This window comes from Pseudozyma flocculosa, assembly GCF_000417875.1.
Source record: "Pseudozyma flocculosa PF-1 unplaced genomic scaffold scaffold00019, whole genome shotgun sequence".
Lineage (NCBI taxonomy): Eukaryota > Fungi > Basidiomycota > Ustilaginomycetes > Ustilaginales > Ustilaginaceae > Pseudozyma > Pseudozyma flocculosa.
This window is the reverse complement of record NW_006920887.1, coordinates 593,226-611,116: the sequence shown is the minus strand read 5'-3', so window position 1 is coordinate 611,116 and position 17,891 is coordinate 593,226. Positions and strand designations below refer to the sequence as shown.

The following is a 17,891-nucleotide window of genomic DNA, read 5'->3' as shown; positions in this document are numbered from 1 at the left end:
CGCGCAACCTGCCGCCGATCCACATGGGCGCTCCCCCGCACGGTATGCCGCCGCGCCCCGACTTTGCCGCCGGTCTGCCGCCGCCGCCTCCGCCGCACCACCACGACCACCGCCCCGAGCCGTCGTCGAACCGGCAGGCGAGGCGGCTGTACATTGGCAACGTCACCCTCGAGGCGACCGAGGCCAACCTGTGCGGCTTCTTCAACGAAAAGATGCGCGAGCTCAAGCTCAACACCGAGGAGGGCGATCCGTGCGTGGCGGCCCAGGTCAACCCGGAAAAGGGCTACGCCTTCCTCGAGCTGCGCAACCCGGACGAGGCGACCAACGCCATGTCGTTTGACGGAATCGTCTTTCAGTCGCAGTCGCTCAAGATCCGCAGGCCAAAGGACTACACGGGGCCCGACGTCCGACCGCCGCCCAACATCCACGTGCCCGGCGTCATCAGCACCAACGTGCCCGACTCGCCCAACAAGATCTTCGTCGGCGGCCTGCCGACCTACCTCACCGACGAGCAGATCATCGAGCTGCTGCAGTCGTTTGGCGAGCTGCGCGCCTTTAACCTGGTCAAGGAGGCCGGCACGGGCGCGTCCAAGGGCTTCGCGTTCTGCGAGTACGTCGACCCGGCCCTCACCGACCTCGCGTGCCAGGGCCTCAACGACATGGAGCTGGCCGACCGCAAGTTGGTGGTGCAGCGCGCGAGCATGGGCAACGACCGCCGCAACGCCCATGGCGCCGCCGGCACGGGCCCCAACGCCGGCCCGCTCGGCAGCGGCGGCGTGGCCAACCTGCCCCCTTCGCTGCGCAACTTTGCCGGCAACGGCGGCGACGCCGGCGAGCCCACGAGCTGCATGGTGATGCTCAACATGGTGACGCCCGAGGAGCTGCAGTCGGACGACGAGTATGCCGACATTGTCGAGGACATTCGCGACGAGTGCACAAAGTACGGCAACGTGACCGACGTGCGCATCCCGCGGCCCGCCAAAAAGTCCAAGGGCGCCGCCGCCCAGACGTGGAAGCGCACCCAGGAGCCCAGCGAGGACAAAAAGGCCGACGAGGAGCGCGAGGGCGTGGGCAGGGTGTACGTGCGGTACGAAAAGGTCGACGAGTGCGCCGCGGCGCTGCGCGCCATTGCCGGGCGCCAGTTTGGAGGCAGGCTGGTCATCTGCGCCTACCTCAAGGAGGCTGACTGGCCCAGCGACGAGGACGGCGGCCAGAATGCCGAGGACACCGCTGCGCAGGCCAGCGGACCCGGCTTCGTCGACGGCGCCGGTACCGGTGCGGATGCCGATGCCGCCGAGGCGGCCGTGGCCCAGGCCGGCCCCAATGGCCAGGCGCCCGCCCCGGCGCAGCAGGACGATGACGACGGCGAAGCCGACATGGCCATGGGCGACGACGACGACTGATGCGGCGCCCAGGTTCGCCTGGTACCTGTCTTCGGACGGGCTTCACACGCCGTCGACCAGCTCATGCATCTTGCAATCAAAACCACGCCGCCTGATCCTGGCGTGCCCTTCTTCTACCCTGTCAATCCGCCTGCATCGTGGCTTGTGTGTCCTCTGTGTCCTTCTACCTATCCTATTGGTGTGCTCGCATGTCCCTCCTTGCCCTCCTTTTCTCGCCTGTGCTCGCAAGCGCCCTCAACACAGCATAGCAAAAGGGAGGTCGCCGGCACTCCAGACCTGGAAAGGAAGCAAAAAGGATGCATTGACGGGGACTCGAACCCCGGTCGAGTCGAATCGGTTAATCGTCGGATGCTCCGGACGATGAGTGGCAACGACTCATGATACCCCTACACTATCAATGCTCACGTGAATACCGCGCCGATTTTACTATATATACAGGCTGTACTGCAGGTGTGCTAGGGAAACGGGCCGAGAACTGGGACGGTGCGGTCTATGGGACGGACGTGGCCTGTTCTAGGTTCAGACGACCTGGACTGGGACTCCCTGCCACTCTTGCACTGGGGGAGCTCGTTGATCAACTCACGGTGGACGTTACGGAGGGCCGAGAGCGACGGGTGGGGCCACTTGGGACGTCGAGGGGCTCTCGAGCCCGCGTCGACTTGCGCGGCGCAGGCGCAGCGCAGGCGCAGCGCAGCGTACCTCGGGTGAACCCAGCCTTGTCGCTGGCTGCCCTTTGGGCCTGGCTGCTTGCCTGCCTGCTTGCCTGCCTGCTCATCGCCTCTCGCGCCCACTCGCCCGGCATACGCTGCGTTGGTGGTATGTAGGATCGTGCTGGTGCCAGGAACAGGGACAGGAACGGACCGTCACGGTTGGACCGGCTCGTCCCCGCCTGCCAGGCCCTACTTGCGGTCGTAGCCTGTCGAGGGACGCGCGTCTTGCTCCGCTCCGCTCTGCTTGGCTTGGCTCAGCTCGGCTTCTGTGGCTCCGTCTGGTCGGCCGCTCCTGATGCGCGCCTGCGCCACGATGGTGGCGACAGTTAGCTGCAGATGTCGGAGCGGGGGTCCCCGTCCAGAACGACACCTTTGACTTCGGCCCCTCACCGCCCACCGTCGCATTCGCATGGCGAGCCAAAGTCGGTCGGATTCCTGCCCACCGCGCAGCGCGCCCGACAGTCCAACGCAGGCCGCGCACATTTCCCGCCGCCCGCGCACATCTCCCTCCGACCGCGCACATCCCCCTCCGACCACGCAGCGGGCAGTCGTGGTCGACGCTCGTTTCCCTCTGCCTTCAAAAGCTGGCATCGTCGGCGCCCGGGGCTCGCAAAAGGCAAGAGGCCAAAAGAAAAGGGCCAATCGAGGCGAGGACGACTACGACGGCAGGAAAAATGATGATGGTTTCCTGCCCTATGAGAGATTCGAACTCCCGACACTGTTGTAAACCCAAGGGCGCGCCGCCCAATGGAACTTATAAGCCACACACTCTAACCGCTGAGTTAATAGGGCTCGAAAGGGTATTCGGTTTCGTCAAAGGCGAGCCCGAGTTGCGTATATGACGGTTGTCGCGGTGGGGGTATTTTCGGGGGGGGTGGAATTTTGCTGCGGGGGTAGGGCGCGGCAGGCGGAAATGGCCCGTGAGAGGGGGGGGGGGCTTTTACCTCGATCGATGCCAGGTGCCTAGTTATCGAGGTGCTGCGCTGCTCTCGCCTCCGACAGAGCACAGGGCGCTTATCGCGACGCCTCGTTCGTTCAACGGACCGCGCTGTGGCGGGCAATCGCCGCCGATAGCAAGACCAGGCGAGGGGGAGAGGTGGTGGCCGTGGTGGTACAGCAGCGCCGAGATAGGTCTCTCTTGCAGCTAGAGCTAGGCATCTGGGTCGGGCTGAATTCGGCTATCGACGGCGGACGGTGGCATCAATGCGTATGTTGGAGCGAGCGGGCTGTGGACTTCAGAGTGGCCCCTTGCCGGACCCCAAGCGCAGTTGAAGCGACTAGCAGCAAACCAGGCTCCCTCGACTCGCCATCATCGGTGCATTCGACTAGACGGGCACCATCACAGTCACAAGATGCTCGCTCCCCTCTCTTGACGCCACCCACCGTCACCCACGGCACACCATCGACCATCGGACCGACTAGGCCGACGCGGCAGCGACCTCGCGCGCCCTCTGCTGGAAGGCGTGCATCATCTGGGCGCTCATGCGCTCAAACACGCCGCCGGCGACGGTGGCGTAGAGCGGGTTGCGGAACGCGTAGCACAGCCGGAACGTCACCTGCGTCTTTTCGGGCGCGCCCGGCGAAGAAGGGGAGGCGATCGGCTCAAAGGTCCACACGGTCGAGAGGTGCTTGAAGATCGGGTTGGGCTGGACCGCCTCGGCCTGTCGGAGCGGTGCAGAGGGCGCGGGGTCAGTGTGCGTTCGGTGGTGCAGGAGGGCGGCAAGCAGAGAGCAGGCAAAGTGGCGGACGTCGAAGGCAGCCGCGACTCACCGAGACCCAGGCGTCCTTCTTCATCCTGACCTGGCTCGTGTACCGCTCCTGGAAGCTGCCGAACCCGACGCTGAGATCGGCCAGCACAGCCGTGTCGGCGCCGTCCGAGGCCGCCTCGCCGCGCTCGGCCGCCGCCTTGAAGCGCGGCTCGTCGCCCAGCACCGTCGAGCTCTGGCAGTAGGGCACAAAGTGCTCGTACGCATCGACGTCCGAGACGACGCGGTACAGCAGCGGAACCGAGTGCCTGCGCAGGGGATGCAGCGGAGAAGGGGAGGTCAGCATGCGCGAACCTCGCGGAAACGGTACCACAGAGGTCACGGGTATGCTCACGAGAGGATCCGCTGTGTCTCGTAGACCTGCCGCCCGTGCTCATCAGTGTGGCCCGAAGCGCCGTCGCCGGACCCCGTCGCCGCGTTGATGGTGCTCGACGCCAGCTTGCCGAGATCCGGGAGGCTGAAAAAGGATCTCCGGCGGTGGCTGGGCGACAACGACCGCTGCGTCCGCCTGCCTGCGACGCTGCTGAAGCGGCGATGGTGAGGCTGGGTGGTGGCGGCGAACGGGTTGCCAGAGTCGAGCTTGCGTGCTGCGGTCGCCGCTGCTGCCGGATCGGGCGCGCCGGGGCGATGCGAGGGGTGGACGAGGTGAGCCGGGTCGACCTCCGCCGCCGCCGCCTTGGCCGCCGCAGCACCACCCTCTTCTCTCCAGCCAGCCAGCCGGCGGATCTGGAGCGGGTCGATGGGCCCGCGGATCGCGTCGTCCTCGATGGCCTTGCAGACGGCCTTGGCGACCGTGTCGATGTGGAGCGGCGGCGTCGTGAGCAGCTTGGCCAGCGGCCGCAAAGACGCCGGCGTGTAGGCGCTCGACAACAGTGATGCCGGTGTAGGAAGGGGCAGGGGCAGGGGAGGAGACTTGTGGAAGGCGGCCGAGGCCTCGAGGATGGCGGCGGGCAGGGTCGAGAGCGGACGCTTGTGCGGCTCGTACATGAGGCCGGGCCGCATAAAGACGGGCCGAAGCAGCTCGACGGGCAGCGAGTCGGCGGCGGCAGCGGCGCCCACCTCGACCGAAGCAGAAGACGACGCTGCCTCGTCCTGCAGCTCGAGCGAGAGGCCGGCACCATCTGCGTCAAGGAATTCTGCGGGCGCGGCTCTGCCGCTGCTGCCGGCGGGTGCGCGTCGGACCAGGGCTTGGCCATACTGCTCCGACAAGCGGGTGATCATCTTCTCGGCCTGGCGCTTGGTGGTAATATACCGGGCATCGACGACGGGTCGGAAGAGGTCCTCTGCCGAGATGTAGACAAACGGGGCCGGAGAGGGTGGGTCCGAGGTGGAGCCGCGCTCGGCCTGGCGCTTCTGCAGGGCGGAGAGGAAAGTGTGGGCCACCGAGACGGCTGTGGGACAGGTTGGGTGAGAAGGACGATGACGAAACGGACGAGCAGGGTCAGCACCGCTCCTTTGCGCTCGCTTTGGCGCTCGAGGACGATATGCACTCACCCGAGTCGCGGTTCATGACCTCGTACGACATCTGGCGGCGCTTGCCCGAGGTGCGATCATCCTGGAGCGGGTTCTGGGACGAAGGTCCGGCGTAGCCCCATCCCTTTGCCACGCCCTGGAGCGCGCCCCCGATGACGCCGAGGAGGCCCTTGTCCTTTGGCTTGTAGTCTGCCTCGAGGAGGATGCCGACGGTGTGTACGGCGGCGGTGCACTGTGCGGCGAGGTGTGAGTAGGAGGCGGGGTCGAGGGCATCTGCGGCGTGCCAGGAGATGTTAGGCGACGAGGACCACGATGGGCGGTGTCCTGCGGGAGAGAGGTAGGGCTTGCCCGAGGGGCTGATGGAGATGACCTTCCAGCCCTTTGCGAGCGCCTGCTTGGAGATGGCGGAGCCGAGGAAGCCGCTGCCGCCGACGATGAGGAGCGTGTGCTGCAGCGCCATCGTAGCGAGGCGGTGCGTGCACTTTCCCGTGTGCCTTAGCGCGAGTGTTGCAGCGCGTCCAAGGGTCGGTCGCGAGGCGTCAGCGATGGTGGTGGTGGGGGCGATGGCGGTGCGGGCGGGCAACGCTTGCTCGCTACCACCACCACGTACTCGAGTCCGGAAGGTCCGACTTCTGGACTCGACTCGGGTCGGCCGGACGCTTTCTTCTCGTAACCGGGCCCCGATTTTTGTGTGTGGAGCCGGTTTCGGATCCGCGGCCGTTGAGGGTCGAGGGGCGAGGCAGGAGGTCGAGGGGCTGGCTGCGATGCTCGATCGGAGGGCCGACCGAAATTCCTGCCATGAGCCAAGCCCGCCTGCCTGGCTGACGGTGCTTTTTTGGCTGAGCAAAGCAGGCAGGCCAGCAGCGGCTCATCCGATGGGGGCCACAGGCAGGCAGGGAGCCAGGCAGCCAGGCGCCTGTGCGGCCGCGTGGGCCAGGCCAGGCGAGGCCGGGCAAAGGCGGCGGCAGCGCAGGCGGCAGCAGCTGCTGCTGGGCGAGATGCCCAGCGCGGAAGAGGAGCGGACCCTGCAGCGACGCACGGCTGGCAGGCAGCTCAGCAGCGGCTCAACGCTGCGCGCGTATGTAGCGGCGCTAGCAGCAGCAGAGGCCGGCCGGCTGTAGGACCCTTGCTTGCTTGCGCCCCTGCCCCGCTGTGCGTACCGCCTCTACCTGCGCCGTCGGACGGGGTGGTTCAAAGACCGACCACCCGCAAGCCAGGGATAGTTAGAGAGGTTCGCGCTGCTCGTATCCAAGCCATGACGATGGCAGTACTGTAGTAGTGGCGATGCTGGTGGTGTCGAGAGCGGCTTTGTGAGGTTGTCTGAGGTTGCCGGCCTTCGGGGAGATATGTAGGTGGACGGGGTGAACGGAGTGTCCTCCGCTGTTGGCTGCCATCAGCAGGCAGGGCGCCGCTTGCCCCTCTCCTGTCGGGAAACCCTTGCTGCTTGCTTGCTCGTCCTTCCCTGCCTGCTCTTTGCCATATGAGCTCGGCTGCCACCTTGGGCGGCTATTTGTCCAAGTGGGCGTGTAGGCAGGTGTACGACGTTACGTTGAGCGTCGTCCATCGCTCCTCGCCGTACGTCGAGTTTCCCTATGGCCAGTCTCGGCGGCCGGGTGCCATCCGAGACCTCTCTCTTGCCCCCTGGGCTCGCCTAGCGATACTCGCCGTCGGTAACCCTGGCCTGCCTACCTGTCTTTGTGCTGCCCGTCATCCGCGCAGAGGCCAGCCACGACAACAGGCGGCAGGCAAGCGGCCAGGATCTCGTGGCATAAACGAGCGAGCCAAGAAGGGATTTCCACGGCCGCCCCTGCTCGTCGCCGGTGCCTCTTGTTGACCACGACCAAGACCACGACCACGACCCCGACCTCGACTCGATCTGCCCCTCGACCGCCTGGCCCTCCTGCTCCAACCCTAGCGAGATCCTCGCCGACGCGCCCTCCTCTGGCCACCCGCTGCCCCCTTTTCGGCCCGCCACCGTCCCACGCTATCCTGCCGCACAGCGGTCACGCACGTACGGCTGATCCGTCCCGCTCACCTCGTCAGCCTCAGCGGACAGACGAGCAGCGTGTTGCGCCGGTGTCGGCCACTTTTGCGCCCCTTTGGCCGCCTGCCCAAGCCGTCCTGGCCATCCAATCACTCGCCTTGCCAGTTGCCCCTCGGGCCAGCTCCTCCTTCCCTTTGCTCTTGGCTTCTCTCCTCTCCGCCCCGTCTCCTGCCTCGTCTGGTCCGCCTTCGGTATCCTCTTACCTAGATGCCTCCATCTCACTCGCCATCGCAGGAAGCCCTCCGTTCCTCGTTCAACCAGCACGCCTCCTACCAGTCCCACGAATCCACCCCTCGCCAGTCGGTCGCAGACCTCGCGCATCCCTCGTCGTCATCCTCGGCCGCCGCAGCCGCCCGCAACTCGGCGTATACCCACCGCTCCACGGCGACGACGACGACGACGACGACCGACTCGGAGGACAGCGACTTTGACGTCGCAGACGACCACCAGCCCTTCCTGGGCAGTCAACGCAGCGATCCGTCCTCTTCCGCATCGCGCACCGGCAAGGCAAAGGCAAAGTCCCTCTCCCGCCCCTCTTCCTCGTCCCGCCCCACGTCGCTCAACAAGCGCTCCAGCACGACATCCATCAAGATGCAGCGCACCGCCTCGTACAAGTCCCAAAAGGACAGCACAGAGGGCGCCGCCGCCGCCAATGCCGAAGTCGACGGCGACGGCCCGCGCACCACGGTCCGGCGCGTCGGATCGCGCGCCAGCGTCGAGGGCGAGCTCACCTTTGACGACATCTTTGACCCGTCCAAGACGCTCGCCGAGAACAAGAGCCTGATGATCAGCGCCGAGATGGACCGGATGGGGATGAAGCGGTACGCCTGGTGCATCTGGTTCCTCTGCGGCTGCGGCTACTTTATCGACCTCCTCTGGGCCCAGGCGCTCGGCCTCATCGCCACCCAGATCAGCTACGAGTTCTATGACGAGACAAACGGCGGCAAGACGGGCCCGCTCCAGACCGCCTTCAGCACCGGTCTCACCGTCGGCGCCTTTGTCTTTGGCCTGGCCGTCGACGTCGTCGGGCGCAAGTGGTCCTTCTACCTGACCACGTTCATCTCGGCCATCTTTGGCATCGCCGCCGGCGGCGCCAACTCGTTCGACACCCTGTGCGTCCTGGCGGCTTTCCTGGGCTTCTCGATCGGCGGCAACATCCCCATCGACGCCACCATCACCCTCGAGTTTCTGCCGACCAATCGCCGCTTCCTCGTGGCCGCCCTGAGCCTGTTCCAGCCGCTCGGCGTGCTCGTCTGCTCGGGCATCGCCTACGGCTTCATCCCCAAGTACTCGTGCGAGTCCCAGGAGGGCTGCACCAAGGCCGACAACATGGGCTGGCGCTACACGCTCTACACGCTGGGCTGCATCACCTGGCTCATCTTTGTCGGGCGCTTCTTCATCTTTAGCTTCCGCGAGTCGCCCCAGTACCTGCTGGCGCGCGGCGAGGACGAAAAGGCGCTGCGCATCGTCTCCTCGATCGCCAAGACCAACAAGGCGCCGCCGCCGCTCTTTACCCTCGACGACTTCAACGAGGCTGCGCGCAGGCTCGGCGTCGAGCAGGTCGACGGCGAGGCCGTCAAGGCGGCCCGCAAAAAGGAGACGCGCATGGAGACGGCCAAGCGGTCGGCCAAGGACATGTTCAAGCTGTTTACCAACGCCAAGACGCTCTTTGCCAACAAGACCATGGCCCGCGTGACAATCATCATCTGGATCACCTTCATTGCCGGTACGTGTCGCGCCGACGCTCGGTCGTCGGGCTCGGCCATGGTGATTGCCTGCTTGCAGACGCCGACCGCTCACCGCTTTCTCTCTACCCGCCGACGCGTCTCTTCTCCCTCACTCGCACTCGATCGCCAACAGACTTCTGGGGCTTCACGCTGGCCGGCTTCTACCTGCCGCAGATCCTGCGGGCCAAGGGCGCCGAGCAGGACACGTCGATCTCGACGACGTACCGCAACTACGTGCTCATCTACTTCCCGGGCATATTTGCCGTTGCGTTCGGCGCCGCCATGATCGAGGTGCCTAGGCTGGGCCGGCAGTGGGCCATGGTCGTATCGTCGGCCCTGATGGCCGTCAGCTTCTTCCTCTTCACCATCGTCAACTCCCAGGCGGCGTCTGTCGGTGAGTCCCGCCGCTGCGGCCCACGGGGCGGCCACCCACGCACTCGTCGCCCGAGTCTCTGACACTCTCCTATCCTGCGCCTCGATGCAACGACGATTGCAGGCTTCAACGCAATGGAGTACTTTTTCCAGTCCCTCTTCAACTCGATCCTCTACGCCTTTGTCCCGGAAATCTACCCTTCCCAGGTGCGCGGGACGGCATCGGGCCTGGCGTCGACGCTGGGCCGCATCGCGGGCATCGTTGCACCGCTGGCCGCCGACTCGTTTGACGCTTCCGACCCCGAGCAGCAGGCCAAGAATATCCTCTACCTCGCGGGCGGCATCACGCTCCTCTGCCCCGTCGCTCTTGCCCTCTTGCCATACGACACCAGGGGAGCCCGCCTGCACTAGAGGGCATGCCCGAGACGGAAAAGAACGAGGAAGACACGTGGTCCCAAGATGGCCACCTCTCGACTGCCGGAAAGAACGAGCAGCAGCAACGACCACGACCATCCACGACCAACATACACGCACGCTGTTACCCCTGCTCCTCGTTCCAGATTCGCCCTCTCTCACCTTGCACACGATGCGCGATAGACTATCTCATTACGTTACGGACGGATGGACGCCCCTGACGCTGTCTGCGGTCGCGTGTACCATGTCTGTGTCTGGATCGCGTGCCGGATGATGACGGTCCCCGTCGCTGCCATTCCATCAAGGTCGGATGTAGGCCAGGGGCACACGACAAGCAGCGGTGGGCGTAGGAAGCTTTCTCGGGCTTCTTGCGGCGGTACAGGCTGTCAACTCAGGGTCAGTGTGGCTGCAGCAGGGCGAGGGATTGAGCATCGAGCTCGTTGGAGTGCTCCGTCGCTAGCCACCTCACTCAAACACACTATCCTGACGGTGCGTCTAGTAGTAGGGTATCGAGCCGGAGCACTCGAGACGCGTTCAGACCTTGGGCAGACTGCAGGGGACTGATGCTGCTGTTCTCGCGCGAGATTTGTCGAGTCGAGGGCGAGCGGGATTTGGTCGACTGGGCTCTGGGTGCGAAGCTTTCCTCCACCTGCCGCCGTTTGGCCGTCTGCGTTTTTGGTTCTGGCTGGCGCCGCGTCCCTTTGGTTTCTTTCCACCATCGCCCATAGCCCACCGCCTCTCCTGCCATCACCACCGCTAACGCATACCCTCCGCGTCCCTCTGTCGCGGAGATCACCACGACGACGCCTCCGCGCGCACACCGACGACCATGTCAGCGCCTCCGCCGCCCCAGCTGGCCCCGCCCTCGGCTTCGGTCTGGGTCGAGTATCGCAACCCGCAGGGACGCCCCTACTGGTACCACACCATCGACAAGCGCAGCGTGTGGGACAAGCCCGTCGAGCTAAAGACGCCCCGCGAGCGCGCCCTCGACTCGACGCCGTGGAGAGAGTACAAGTCTGGCGACCGCTCCTACTACGTCCACGCAGAGACCAAGCAGTCGACCTGGACGTTGCCCCCCGAGGTCAAGCAGCTCCTCGAGCAGTTTGGAGGCGGCGAATCCACCCCCTCTGCTGCTGCGGCGGCGGCCGCGCCACCTCTCGTCGGTCCCAACGGCAGCGTCACACCCCATGGCGGCACTCCCTCGCTACCCGCTGCAGCCAGGATGGGCGGCGCCAGCGGCGGCCCGGGCATGGCGTCGCCCATGGCCCACGTCGCCTCGCCCTTGGCGCCCGGCTTCAGCGCAGCCAGCCCCATGCACCACCAGCAGCACCATCCCATAGACCCTGCCGCCGGCCCCGTCCGACCTCCGCCCGGATACGGTGCTGGCCCCGGCTACGGCCCCGGCGGACCTGCTGGCGTCCGTCCCCATGGCCCGCCTCCAGGCTTCTCGCCGCCAGGGCCCGCTTCGACGACGATGCCCGTCCGACCGTCTCCGGGTGCGGCTGCCTTGAGCCCCCTCGGCGGGTCGGCGAGCCCGGCCGGCACTCCTCTCCAGGCTTCGACGCCGGTCACGCCCGCAGTCACCAGCCTGCCCCAGCGCCCGCCGCCCTCGACGGCCGTCCGGGCCGACCCGGGGGCCCCTTCCGCGGCGACCAGAACTCGGCCGAGGCGGCATTTATCTCGCTCCTCGAGCAAAAGAAGGTCGACGTCGACTGGACGTGGGAGGTGACGATGCGCGCCATCATCACCGAGCCGCTGTACAAGGCGCTCAAGACGATCGCCGAGCGCAAAAACGCGTTTGCCAAGTACATTGAGCGGCTCAAGAGGCAGCGGGCCGAGGAGAGGGCGCAGCGGCTCGAACAGCTGCGGCCCGTCTTCCGCGCCATGGTGACCGGCAAGGACTCGCGCGTCAAGCCGTACCACAGCTTCGCCACGTTCAAGAAGCTCTGCGGCCACCAGCCGGGTTTCCGCGAGGCGCGCGACGACGACGAGGCGCGCGCCGCCTACGACGCCGTCATCCGCGAGGTCCAGGAGGCCGAAGCGGCGTCGCAGCGCGAGATCCGCCACCGCAACATGGACATGCTCATGTCGCTGCTCAAGACCTTCGAGGCCGACGTGCTGACGCGCTGGCGCGACGCGCACCGCACCGTGCTCGAGTCGGACGAGTACGCGCAGGATGCGCACCTCAAGACGATGGACGTGGCCGACATGCTCATCGTGTTTGACGAGCACATGAACGGCATCGAAAAGGAGGCGACCGAGGCGCAGCGCCGGCAAGAAGCGGCGCAGCGGCGCAAGGAGCGCAAGAACCGCGACGAGTACAAGAAACTCCTCGTCGAGCTCAAGGAGCGCGGCGAGCTGACGACGCGCAGCACGTGGGGCCAGGTGTTTGACAAGGTCAAGGACGACGGGCGCTTCCTGCGCCTCGTAGGCCAGGCCGGGTCGTCGCCGCTGGACCTGTTTCACGACATGGTCGACGACCTCGACCGGCTCGTCGAGCGCCACATTGGCGCGGTCCAGGCGCAGCTGGCCAAGACGGGCAACGAGGTCAAGCAGACGACGACGTACGACGAGTTTGCATCCTGGCTCGCGCCCAGCGGCGCTCGGTCGCCCCCTTCTTCGTCTTCGTCGTCGTCGTCGGCGGCGGCGGCGGCATCGAGTCTGCCGGGCGAGGCGGACCTGCGCGTCGTCTTCCACCACCTGCACGCCACCGTGATGCAGCGCTTGGCCGATGAAAGGCGCCGGGCGGAGCGGCGCCGACGCCACGCCATCGACGACCTGCGGTACGCGTTCAAGAAGATTGACGCGCCGCCGCTCGACGTGGATGCGCCGCTCGACGAGGTGCTGCCGCGCCTGGCGGATCTGAAAGAGTACCGCCAGCTCGAGGGGGATCGGGAGGCGGTCGAGGTGGCGTGGGACAGGTTCGTCAAGAGGCAGAGGGAAAAGATGGGCGCGGCGAGGGGCGGTCGGAGGGAGTCGGTTGGTTCGGTCGGTGCTAGGGGGTTGGAGGATGAGGAAGGTGGTGGGGCGGCGAGGAAGAGGAAGGATCGTCCGTCATCTTCCTCGGCGGGGGTGCATCAGCGTCATCGCGCTTCCGCCTCGATCTCGCCGTCCAGAGTGGGCGGTGATGAGGAGATCGTCACCAGTGGAGGAGGTGGTGGTGGATCAAAGAGGGATCGGGAGAGGGACACGTCGAGGCGATACGGCCATGCGTCGAGACGCGATCGGCCCCGTTCGTCCACCACCACCACCACCACGACGACGGGGGCGGGGGTGGGGGATGCATCGAGACGTCGTGAGGACCAGGAGGGGGAGGAAGAGGAAAAGAGGAAGAGGATCAAAATCTCCTACCCCGTCGCCGCCGCCTCCAGGGAGGGCCAGGGGGCGGCGCGCGGCGGCGATGATGAGAGCGAAGAGGAGGAAGGTCAGGTCTAGCTCGGTCTCGTTCTCTGTCCCTGTCTCTGTCTCGAGTCGGGGCAGTGGGGCGGTTAGATCGACTCCGGCCCAGGTTCAGGTCCAGGTCGAAATCGAGGTGGCTTGATTCGCGCGCGCGCGCTCGCTCGTCGACGCCATATCGAGGTTCGACAAGCCTGGTACATTGCGTAGCATGCCCCCACGCGCTAGCTTAGGTTGGCAAACAGAGGCGAAGAAGCCAGACGTATGAGAGGGCAATCGTCGAATCGAATCGAATCGAATCGAATCCGAACCCAAGTCGTTTTTTCATTCTCCCAGTCTCTCGAGTCGACAGCATCGACCGGTTCGCACCTCAGCCGGCGACGACGGCGGGGACGGCGGGGGGCATGACCGTATCCTGGCCTTGCATCGCACCCGCATCCGCACCTTGGTCGCGCTGTACCGCATCCGCATCCCGTCCAGCAAGGACGAGCAGATCCTCGAATCCGTAGCGCTCCGCAGCGCCGCGTTTACGAACCTCGACGAGCGTCTCGTTGAGGTAGCGGCAGAGGATATCGTTCTGCCCGGCCTCGTTGGCCAGGTCCTCTTCGACGGCCAGCATCGCATCCATGAATCGCTGCGCTGCATCCACCGCCCAGTCTTGCCCCTGCCCCTGCCCCTGCCCCTGCCCCTGCCCCTGGACCGAATCGTCGGCCCGCCCCGCCCCGCCCCTGCCGCCGAGCGCACAGCGGCACCCGCTCCCGCGTGGCCGCCATTCGACGCTCCGCCTGCTGCGGCGCTCAGCGACAGTCGAGCCGTTCCACCCATCCCACTCCCGCCGTGGCCGGATCGGTCCAAGGCAAAATGCGAGGGGAGCGGCAGACCAAACTTGTCGTCGCCCTCGCCGCGTAGCGTCTGCCCCAAATCCTCACCGCCACCCGCTCCACCCGCACCGCCCACGCCGTCGTCGTCGGCACTCCGGATGCCGGCCTTGTCGAGCACCGCGGCCGCGTTGCGCGTCAGCATGCGCAGCACCAGCAGCGACACGAAGGCGATGCCCTGCGGCGACGGGCTGTCCTCGGGCCCGTGCGACGGCGTTCGCGCCACCTCAAACGTCAGCACGCCGGGGTTGTCGACCGTGCCCGACGCCGGCGTCGCCGCGCCCTTGGCCACGACCGCCGCTGTGAGGCCAGCGCCCCCCGGCATCGGGCAGCGGCAGCGGCGCCGCGTCGCTGCTAGCCTCGCGCTTGGCCTTGATGTAGCGCGAGCCGTTGGGCAGCGTCTTGCGCTCAAACTCGGCCGGCTCGCCCGAGTGCTGGCGCGCAGCCTCGACGACCGTGGCGGCGGCGGCGGCGGCGGCCTTCTTCGCCTCGCCCGAGGCAGCCGCCTTGGTTGCCAGGTCTGGCAGGTGCGTCAGCACATGCGCACGGAGCTGCTGCCGCCTGGCGTCGTCGCCGTCGTCGGCGGCGACGGCAAAGTCGCAGCTGAGCCACTGGCACTCGCCGTCGCGCGAGAAGCGGACGTGGGTCTCGGCGTGCTCGCGCTGCGCTTCGGCCGAGCGCGTCGCCTTGGCCGGGCAGCTGCGCCAGCCGCACTGGAACGGCTCCGACAGGTCGCGCTCGCGCACCTCGATGCCGCGGATGACGAAGCGCGGCTGGGTGCCAGGCGCCGTGGCGGGGACCACCATGGCCGCCGCGCCGGGAAACACGTGCGACACGGCCCGGATCAGGTCGGCGGCCGGCTGCAGCGGGGCGGCCAGGTTGGCTTGCGCCAGCGCAAAGAACTCGTCCTTGTACGCTGTCCAGAATTCCATCTGCGTCACCTCCTTTTCCATGTTGCCGCTGAAGACGATCTTCATCCTGCGGCGGCAAGGAAGGACGGGTCGACGACGGGGGGGATGAGCGCGAAACGAGCACGATCAGCAAGCGGGTTGCAGACTCGGCAGGCTACGCTCGCGGGCTCTCTCTCTCTCTCTCTCCACACAGGCCACTCACCATTCGACGCCGCGTTCGGGCTCGTTGAGCGCGACGAGGGCCTGCTTTTCCTTGCGCGTCAGCCGCTTCTGCTTGGCGCGGTCCTCGGCCGTCTCGTTCTGGCGGCGCAGCCGGGCCTCCCTGTCCTTGCGGGCCGCCTCCCTGGACCGGCCGGGTACCGCAAACGACCACTCGCGGTTGAGCGAAAGGCGGTGGTCGCGCTCCCAGATCGTCTTGCCGACGGTCAGGTTGCGCACCAGCAGCCGGACCGTGGCAAACGTGCGGGCAAAGCTGCGGGCCGAGGCAGACGCAGCGGCGAGCGCCTTGGCCGCTGGTGGCAGGGATGCGACGGCGGCAGAGGTGGCCGCTTTGGTGACCGAGGCCGGCGACGGCGTCGGGGGCATGCGTGCGGCCAGGCGCAGGCCATTGTTGCCGATGCAGACCAGCTGGTAGACGAGGTCGAGGGCCGCCTCGATCAGCTCGGGGTCCTGCGTCAGCGGCAGCAGCTCGATGCAGCGCGTCAGCAGCCCGGGCGACTGGCGTCCACCGGGCAGCTCGGCCTCGACAAAGGCCGACTCGTTCCTCTCCGAAGCCGACATGGCCGAGAGGCAGCGCAGCGATCCGAGCAGAAAGGCGCGGTCGGCCGAGTTGTGGGCCATGTCGAGCAGCTGCAGGAAGATCTCATCGGCGGCGCGCAGATTGCCCGCGAGGTTGGGGATGGGCAGGATCGGGACCTCGCGGCGGTGCGGGAGGTGCTGCAGGTCGTCATCGGCGTCGCTGCTGCTGGCCGTCTTGCAGCCGGCGAGGCCGGGCGCTGCGATGGAGAACTGGGCGCGCTGGCTGAGGTGCAGCCTGGGAGCAATGCCCTCGAGAATATCGAGGAAGTGAAGCCGCAGCTCGGTCACGCCTTCGAGCTCGAGCCACTCTTCGCTCTCGGCGCGGGGCCGTCCGTCGGCGTCGGCGTCGCGGACCAGGACCATCGAGGGCAGGGCAAGCACGTCGCGGATGAGGGACTGGACGCCGCGGATCGAGACGAGGTGGCGCGCGTTGGCCGAGTGCATGGTCATGTTGCGCAGGATGAGGGCCGCCTCGAGGGCGCGGCGCATGAGGGCGGCGTGGGCCGGGATGCGGGCCGGGTCGAAGCTAAAGTCGCGGTACGCCTCGAGTTCTTCCTCGTCGTCGTCGTCGTCGGTGTCTGCGTCGTCGGCGGCGGCGGTGGATGTGATCAAGGCGCCGATGCGGGCACGGCGGCGATGGATCGACGAGGGCATGAGGAGCAGCCTCCTGCGCACGCTGCTCGACTGGGCGAGCGAGGGCTGGTGCGGGATGCCGCGACCGCCGACGAACCAGGTGGCGCCGGCCTGATGGTCGCCGTCGCTGCCTGCGCCGATGCCGACGTCGTCGACTCCCGGTGGCTGCTCGAAGTCGGGGCCGTCCCACGCCTCGGTGGGTTCGGCGTTGATGGCAGCGCAGAGCCTGCGCGGGTAGGCGAGGAGGGCGTCTGCGAGGCCGCTGACCTTTTCAAAGGGGAGTACGTGGTGCTTGGACAGCGAATTTGCGGCGAGGCGGGAGAGGGCCCAGTCGATCTGGGTGTTGAGGCCCGACTTGAGCGAGAGGAGGAGGCGGTTTGTAGGGGCGTGCTCGAGGTAGGGTGCCTCGTAGCCGTCGCCGATGATCTTGCGCGGCCGCTTGCGCGCATCTGGGGGAGCGTCGGCGGCGCGGTGGGTGCGGCTGTGCCTCGGGGGCGCCGAGGTCAGGGGAGTCGAGGCCGAGGGCATGGGATGGGAGGGACGGGCGGGGAGCGGGCTTGCGGCGGCGGCGGGCGAAGCGGATGCGGGGGAGCGAGGGGCGTGCTGCTGAGGGTGCTGGAGGTGCTGGAGGCGGTTGTGCTGTGGCAAGGGGTGAATGGGGCGGTTTTGGGCCGGGGTGCTGGGGAAGGAGGATGGATGCGGAGGGTGAGGTTGGGCGGGGATGCTGTGGTGGGGGGTGAAGTGTTGCGGTGGGAGTTGTTGTTGCGGGTGGTGTTGTGAGGGTGCTGCTGGTGGTGCTGGTGGTGCTTGGATGGGGTGCGGCTGCCTGTGGTGCTGGTGCTGGTGCTGGTGCTGGTGCTGCATCTGCATCTGCACCTGCATCTGGGCGGCGTAGGCAGGGTGGGCTGCCATCTGGCTGGGCTGGCCGCGAAAGGGGGTGCCGCTGGGGGTGCCCGGGTAGGACATGGTGAGGGTGAGTGTAGGCCTGTGTACGCGTCAAGATGGCCGCTGGTGGCGATGCGCAAAGACGGCCCCAGCGCAAACGGCGAGCAAGGAGGTAGAGGCCGGGTAGGTGGTGATGGTGGTGGTTGGCGGTCAAGAGGGCGTGTGGGCCGACGAAGAGCCGCTGTGCCGCTGTGCCGCTTTCCGCGCCCGTCGGAGCGCGCCGACAACGCGTCGCCCGCCGCTTTGGCCCTTTTTGCACCCTCGGCAGTCGGCAGTCGGAAGTTGGAAGTCAGAAGGGCTCGCCCGCTGCGCCCCAGAACGATGCGCTCGCTCCCAAGGTTGAGCGGCCAGACCAACACACCAACACTTGGCTCTCCGCTCCTCGACGCACACCCTCCACGCCTAAACGCTGCACCGCCAT

The 17,891-nt window shown here is 67.0% G+C and overlaps 5 protein-coding genes across 5 annotated transcripts; 3 read left to right on the top strand and 2 right to left on the bottom strand.

Annotated features, from left to right (window-relative positions):
* Nucleotides 1-23: 23 nt before the first annotated feature.
* PFL1_05446 (uncharacterized protein) lies at nucleotides 24-1,403 on the top strand (the record flags this gene model as incomplete). Its single annotated transcript, XM_007882976.1, has 1 exon — nucleotides 24-1,403. One exon carries the CDS (start codon nucleotides 24-26, stop codon nucleotides 1,401-1,403), a length of 1,380 nt encoding a protein of 459 aa, XP_007881167.1.
* A 2,128-nt stretch (nucleotides 1,404-3,531) lies between these two features.
* Nucleotides 3,532-5,812, bottom strand: PFL1_05445 (uncharacterized protein; the record flags this gene model as incomplete). The annotated part of the gene is made up of 4 exons (XM_007882975.1): nucleotides 3,532-3,774; nucleotides 3,884-4,127; nucleotides 4,214-5,270; nucleotides 5,374-5,812. The coding sequence occupies 4 exons, from the start codon at nucleotides 5,810-5,812 to the stop codon at nucleotides 3,532-3,534; spliced, it is 1,983 nt and encodes a 660-aa protein (XP_007881166.1).
* Nucleotides 5,813-7,603: 1,791 nt separating this feature from the next.
* On the top strand, nucleotides 7,604-9,906 carry PFL1_05444 (uncharacterized protein; the record flags this gene model as incomplete). Its single annotated transcript, XM_007882974.1, has 3 exons — nucleotides 7,604-9,122; nucleotides 9,257-9,517; nucleotides 9,620-9,906. 3 exons carry the CDS (start codon nucleotides 7,604-7,606, stop codon nucleotides 9,904-9,906), a joined length of 2,067 nt encoding a protein of 688 aa, XP_007881165.1.
* Nucleotides 9,907-10,738: 832 nt separating this feature from the next.
* On the top strand, nucleotides 10,739-13,344 carry PFL1_05443 (uncharacterized protein; the record flags this gene model as incomplete). The annotated part of the gene is made up of 3 exons (XM_007882973.1): nucleotides 10,739-11,405; nucleotides 11,465-12,830; nucleotides 13,281-13,344. 3 exons carry the CDS (start codon nucleotides 10,739-10,741, stop codon nucleotides 13,342-13,344), a joined length of 2,097 nt encoding a protein of 698 aa, XP_007881164.1.
* A 1,066-nt stretch (nucleotides 13,345-14,410) lies between these two features.
* On the bottom strand, nucleotides 14,411-17,491 carry PFL1_05442 (uncharacterized protein; the record flags this gene model as incomplete). Its single annotated transcript, XM_007882972.1, has 2 exons — nucleotides 14,411-15,161; nucleotides 15,297-17,491. 2 exons carry the CDS (start codon nucleotides 17,489-17,491, stop codon nucleotides 14,411-14,413), a joined length of 2,946 nt encoding a protein of 981 aa, XP_007881163.1.
* Nucleotides 17,492-17,891: the final 400 nt, after the last annotated feature.